We start from the raw sequence: 6,731 nt of genomic DNA on the forward strand, positions 1-6,731 counted from the left end.
AAGGGAGGGAAGAAAGGAAGGAAGAAGGAAGGAAGGAATTATGGAAGGGAGAGAGGAAGAACGAAGGAAGGAAAGAAGGAAGAAATAAAGGAGGGAAGGAAGGGAGGGAGGAAGGAAGGAAGGAAGGAAGGAAGGAAGGGAGGAAGGAAGGAAGAAAGGAAAGAAGGAAGAGAGGAAGGAAGGAAGGAAGGAAGAGAGGAAGGAAGGAAGGAAGGAAGGAAGGAAGGAAGGAAGGAAGGAAGGAAGGAAGGAAGGAAGGAAGGAAGGAAGGAAGGAAGGAAGGAAGAGAGGAAGGAAGGAAGGAAGGAAGGAAGGAAGGAAGGAAGAGAGGAAGGAAGGAGGAGGAAGGAAGGAAGGAAGGAAAGAAGGAAGGAAGGAAGGAATTATGGGAGGCCGAGGAAGGAGGGCGGGCGAGGGAGGGTGTGTCTCTGTGCACACCCCGCTTTCCTCAGCCCTGACTCCGGGGAAGCGTCTGGTGCCTGGGCCAGCCGCATGCAGGCAGGCGCCCACCCACTGAGCTACCTGCCCCCTCACCTGGCTCGTCGATGCACACGTGCTTACATCTAGCCTGTGGGGGCTACGTTGGGGGTTGCAGAGCCTGAAACAGGCCAAGCCCGGTGGCCCAGGGACTTCCCGGCCCTGGTTATCCCTTCCCTGAGGAGGCTGATAGAGCACTGGGCCGGGAGCACTCAGGGTGGGAGCTGGGGGGGTGCCTGCTGCCGGCTCTGTCATCTCGCCCCCCCCCAACCTTTCAGGACGACGAGGCGGGACCGGCCGTGCCCAAGTTACATGCAGGAATCGGGGCGGCATGTGGGATGTCACATTTCGGGCCTCTCGGGCCTGACGTCCTACACCTATTTCCTGGTCAACGGCAGCAGCTCTCGAACCCAGATCCGCTTCTTCGACACCGTCTTGTCGCTCAAGAAAATTGGGTGCGGCGGGGTCCGAGGGAGGGCGGTGCTGGGGCGCTGGGGCCGCTCTGAGCCTTGCGGGCGTGCGGCCCAGGAAGGTCCGTGTACAGAGCACGCATCTGCCATGTGTCTGTCTGTGTGTGTGTGTGTGATCTGTGAATCCGTGTGTGTGTCTGCTCATGTATGCATTTCATGTATGTGTGCATCTGTGCATGCATACGTGTTCTTGCACGCAGGTGTGCATCCGTGTGTGTGTCTGTATGTATGTGTGCATCTACACATGTATGTGTGCCTCTGTGCATAATCTTTTGTGTGTGCACCCCATATATGCATGTGTGCACTTGTGCATGCATGTTTATCCATGCATGTGTGTGCCTGCATGTATGCGCATGTGTGTATGTATGCATCTGTGTGTTTGTATGCATGTGTGCATCCACGCATGCATGTGTGCCTCCGTGTATGCACATGTGTGTGCATCCATGCGTAATCTTCCATGTGTGCACCCATATATGCATGTGTGCACCTGTGCATGTGTGTGCATCCGTGCATGCATGTTCATCCATGCATCTGTGTGTGCATCCATGTATTTGTATGCATGTATGTGGGTGTACGTGTGTGCATATCCATGTCTAATATCTCTGTGTGTGCCCATATATGCATGTGTGCATCCATGCACATGTGTGCATCCATGTATGTGTATGTGTGTGCGCATCCATGCATAATCCCTCTGTGTATGCACCCATATATGCGTGTGTGCACTTGTGCATGCGTGTTCATCCATGCATGTGTGTGCCCTCCATGTATGCGCATGTGGTATGTGTGCGTGTTTGTACGCATGTGTGCATCCATGCATGCATGTGTGCCTCCATATACATGTGTGCCTCCATGCATAATCTTCCATGTGTGCACCCATATATGCTTGTGTGCACCTGTGCATGCGTGTGCATCCATGCATGCATGTTCATCCATGCGTCTGTGTGTGCATCCATGTATTTGTATGCACGTATGTGGGTGTACGTGTGTGCATATCCATGTCTAATATCTCTGTGTGTGCCCATATATGCATGTGTGCATCCATGCACATGTGTGCATCCATGTATGTGTATGCGTGTGCACATCCATGCATAATCCCTCTGTGTGTGCACCCATCTATGCGTGTGTGCATCCATGCATGTCTGTATGCATCTGTGTGCATGCGTGTGCCACAGCGCACCCATGCATGCATAATGCTTTCATGCATGCATGTGTGTCTGTGTGTGCCTTCACGTATGTTGTGTCTGAATGATGCACGTGTACCTCTATGCGTGCATGTGTGTCTGTGTGTGCCTTCGTGCATGTGTGTATGAGTCATGCATGCATGTGTGCATCTGTGTGTCTATGCATGCGTGTGTGCCTTCATGCATGCATGCCACAGCCTATGCACACCTCCATGCCTATGTCAGAATTCGCTCGTGTGGCCTCCTGATGCAGGAGCTGGGAGGGCGGGTCCCCGGGGTCTGCACACGGCTTCCAAATCCTTCTGTCATCTCAAGAGTGAAAACAGATTTGAGTCTGGGCTGGAGCTGAAGCAACAGCCCAGCGGGGAGGGCGTCGGCCTGGCACGCGGCCAACCGGGTTCCATCCCCGGCATCCCCCTAGGGTCCCCCGAGCCCCGCCAGGAGTCATTCTGAGCACAGAGCCAGGAGTCAGCCCTGAGCACCGCTGGGTGGGACCCAAAAAGCAAAAAAAAAAAAAAGAAAAAGAAAAGTTATAGAGAATGCACAGGCTGTGCAGAGCCCCCGGGCCGGTGTGCGACCTCCCGCTGCCGGCTTTCTTTGACCTTCTGCCTCAGTTCTGGTCCAACACGCCTCCATCCGCTTTGAGCCTCTGCCCTGGCCGATTTTCCAGGTCCTGGAAGAAATGCAAATTTCCCTCTGGTTTTGTGATGCTAAATCCCCAGGCGGCAGAAAGCCCGCTGGGTAGGGGGTCTGGTCGCCGAGGCAACCAAGGCAGGAATGAGGGACGGGGGAGGAATTTCGTCTGGCCCGGGGTGGTGGCCGTAAATTCTCCAGGCGGGAGGAATTCGGAATTTGGGGAAGGGCTGGGGCGCCCCCTGCAGGAAACAGAAAGGTTTTGTTTTGTTGTTTGTTTTTTTTGTCCCCTTTTCCCACCCTGGTTCTGCGTCCTGGTGTCCCTGTCCACACCCGCTCCCAGCCAGCACCCCTCTGGCCTCCTGCGCCTCGCGGGTGGACGCTGCTAAATCAGGGGCCCGTGGCGGGGATAGCCCAGCGGGGAGGGCGTTGGCCAGGCATGAGGTTGACCCGGGTTCGATTCCCCGGCATCCCAGAGGACCCCAAAACGCAAAAAAAACAAACAAAGAAAAGAGCGGAATGAAGGACCAGGGCTGGGTAAGACAGGCCAGAGTGGGAGCGAGCACAGGGGTCCGAGTAACGCATTTGCCGGGCGCACAGTGGACCCAAGGTCGGTGTCCAGTTCCCCTCTGGGACCCCCCCCCCACCAGCCCTGCCAGGAGTAATCCCTGAGCCCAGACCTGGGGGGGCAGCTGGTCACCTGGTCTGTCAGCTGGTCTGTCCATCCATCTGTCCATCTGTCTGTCCATCCATCTGTCCGTCTGTCCATCTGTCTGTCCATCCATCTGTCGTGTATCTGTCCACCCCACATCTGTCCATCTGTCTGTCCATCCATCTGTCATGTATCTTTCCACCCATGTGTCTGTCTGTCTGTCCATCTGTCTGTCCATCCATCTGTCATGTATCTGTCCACCCCACATCTATCCATCTGTCCATCTGTCTGTCCATCTGTCGTGTGTCTGTCCACCCATGTGTCTGTCCGTCTGTCCATCTGTCTGTCCATCCATCTGTCACATGTCTGTCCACCTGTCTGTCCATCTGTCCATCTGTCTGTCCAATCCATCTGTCATGTGTCTGTCCACCCCACATTTGTCCGTCTGTCCATCTGTCTGTCCATCCCATCTGTCATGGTGTCTGTCCATCCATCTGTCCATGTGTCTGTCATCCATCTGCCATGTATCTATCCACCCCATCTGTCCATCTGTCTGTCCGTCCACCTGTCATATATCTGTCCACCCCACATCTGTCCGTCTGTCCATCTGTCCGTCCGTCCACCTGTCACGTGTCTGTCCGCCCGTGTGCCTGGTCACCCGTAGACAGGTGCCCAAGACACCGGCTCTTGTCTTTTGTGCTGGAGTTCCGTGATGCGTATGGGGGGGTGGGGCAGGGTGGACCGGTCAGTAGGGAGCTCTCCGTGCCGCAGACGGGCCAGCCCAGCCCTCAGAGGCCCTGGGGTCCCTCCTGGACTCCCAGGCGGCCATTGCTCCGGCCCCGCACGCCACCACCAGCGTCCACGTCCCCGCACTTTCTTCTCCCTGCCCCAGGAAGATATCCGGGAGTACTCCACATCCAGTGCTCGGGGGCGCGGTCCCGGAGGGCAACTGTGCTCAGCACCCCCCGCCCTGGGTGCCTCTGGTGCTGTCCAGCCCGGGGTGGACGCCCCCCCGTGACGCCGCCTCTCCCTGCAGAGGTCTACGACCCGCCCCGGAACATCTCGGTGAACTGCAGCGCGGCCCACTGCCTGGTGCGCTGGGTCAAGCCGCGGACGCGGAGTCTGAAGGGGGACCTGGAGTTCCAGTACCAGCTGCAGCTGCACCGGCTGGTGCGTGCGTGTGGCTGTGGGGGGCAGGGGGCAGGGTGGGGGCACCCCAGGGGCCTCGCTGTCCCCTCCGTCCTGCTGTCTGTCTGTCTGCCTGTCCGTCTGGTGGTGTATGTCCAACGGTCCATCTGCCTGTCCGTCTGTCACGTGTCTATTCACCCGTCTGTCCGTCTGTCCATCTGTCATGTGTCCATCCACCCATGTGTCCGTCCATCTGTCTGTCCATCCATCTGTCATGTGTCTGTCCATCCATCTGTCCATCTGTCCATCTGTCTGTCCACCCATCTGTCCATCTGTCCATCTGTCTGTCCATCCATCTGTCACGTATCTGTCCACCCATGTGTCTGTCCATCTGTCTGTCCATCCATCTGTCACGTATCTGTCCACCCATGTGTCTGTCCATCTGTCTGTCCATCCATCTGTCATGTATTTGTCCACCCATCTGTCCAATCTGTCCATCTGTCTGTCCATCCATCTGTCCATCTGTCCATCCATCTGTCATGTCTCTGTCTACCCGTCTGTCCGTCTGTCCATCCATCTGTCATGTGTCTGTTCACCCCACATCTGTCTGTCTGTCCATCTGTCTGTCCATCCATCTGTCATGTGTCTATCCACCCCACATCTGTCTGTCTGTCCATCTGTCTGTCCATCCGTCATGTGTTTGTCCACCCATGTGTCTGTCCATCTGTCTGTCCATCCATCTGTCATGTGTCTGTCCATCCATCTGTTCATCTGTCCATCTGTCTGTCCATCCATCTGTCATGTGTCTATCCACCCCACATCTGTCTGTCTGTCTATCTGTCTGGTCCATCCATCCTGTCACGTATCTGTCCACCCATGTGTCCATCTGTCCATCTGTCTGTTCATCCATCTGTCATATGTGTATCCACCCATCTGTCCGTCTGTCCATCCATCTGTCATGTCTCTGTCCAACCATCTGTCTGTCCATCCATCTGTCATTTGTTCAACAGTTCATCTGTCCATCCGTCTGTCATGTATCCATCCACCCGTTGGTCCATCTGTCCATCCATCTGTCATGTGTCTGTCCACTCCGCGTGTCTGTCCATCTGTCCATCTGTCTGTCCATCCATCTGTCATGTGTATGTCCACCCCATATGTCTGTCTGTCCATCCGTCATGTCCATCCATCTGTCATGTACCTATCCACCCGTGTGTCTGTCTGTCCATCTGTCTTGTGCCTATCCACCCATGTGTCTGTCTGTCCATCCATCTGTCATGTGTCTACCCACCCATCTGTCCATCTGTCATGTCTCTGTCCACCCGTCTGTCCGTCTGCCCACCCATCTGTCCCTCTGTGCACCCATCTGTCCCTCTACCCCTCTGTCTGTCTGTCCATCCCCCTGCCTGTCCCCCCATCGTCCGTCCATCCGACCATCTGACCATCCATCCCTCCGTCCACTCTCCCTTGCGTCCATCCACACGTCCCCCGCCTGCCCGTCCCTGCCCGTCACTCATCTGCCCGTCGGTCTGTCTGTCTGTCCGTCTGTTCGTCTGTCCATGCACCAGCCCATCCCTCTGTCCACTGGCCCCCGCCCACCTGCTGGCAGTGACGCCTTCATCTCCCCCACTGCCCCGGGACCCCATTCGTCTGTCCGTCTGTTTGTCTGTCCGTCTGTCTGTCCATCTGTCCATCTGTCCGTCCGTCCATCTGCCCGTCTGTCCGTCCGTCCATCTGCCCGTCTGTCCGTCCGTCCATCCGTCTGTCTGTCCATCTGTCCGTGGCCCTGCTTCGCGTGAGGGCCCAGGGCGGGCAGGGGAGGCCTCGGACCCACAGCCGTGTCCCTTTGCCGTGTTTTCCAGAGCCGACCCGCCAGGCCCACCCAGGTGAGTGCCCCCGCACCCCCCCGGACCAGCCAGCAGCCTCGGGCCGGGCCCTGACGGCCACCCCACACGTTGGCCGGACCACCCGCAGGCAGTGTAGACGCAGGGGGCTGTGTCTGCCTGCTTGCAGTGTAGACGGAGGGGGCTGTGTCTGACTGCTTGCAGTGTAGATGGAGGGGGCTGTGTCTGCCTGCTTGCAGTGTAGACAGAGGGGGCTGTGTCTGCCTGCTTGCAGTGTAGACAGACGGGGCTGTGTCTAAGTGCTTGCAGTGTAGATGGAGGGGCTGTGTCTGCCTGCTTGCAGTGTAGA

The 6,731-nt window shown here is 56.9% G+C and overlaps 1 protein-coding gene across 1 annotated transcript in view; it reads left to right on the forward strand.

Moving 5' to 3' along the window:
* Positions 1-662: 662 nt before the first annotated feature.
* Positions 663-6,731, forward strand: part of CSF2RA (colony stimulating factor 2 receptor subunit alpha) — a gene marked incomplete at its 5' end in the record, with an annotated part of 12,431 nt that continues 6,362 nt past the window's right edge. Inside the window, 3 exons of the mRNA XM_055123605.1 lie at positions 663-937; positions 4,450-4,583; positions 6,401-6,424. Coding sequence (XP_054979580.1) covers positions 663-937; positions 4,450-4,583; positions 6,401-6,424 — 433 coding nt within the window. The remainder of the gene's footprint in view (positions 938-4,449; positions 4,584-6,400; positions 6,425-6,731) is intronic.

Source organism: Sorex araneus, unplaced genomic scaffold, assembly GCF_027595985.1.
Source record: "Sorex araneus isolate mSorAra2 unplaced genomic scaffold, mSorAra2.pri scaffold_209, whole genome shotgun sequence".
Classification (NCBI taxonomy): Eukaryota; Metazoa; Chordata; class Mammalia; order Eulipotyphla; family Soricidae; genus Sorex; species Sorex araneus.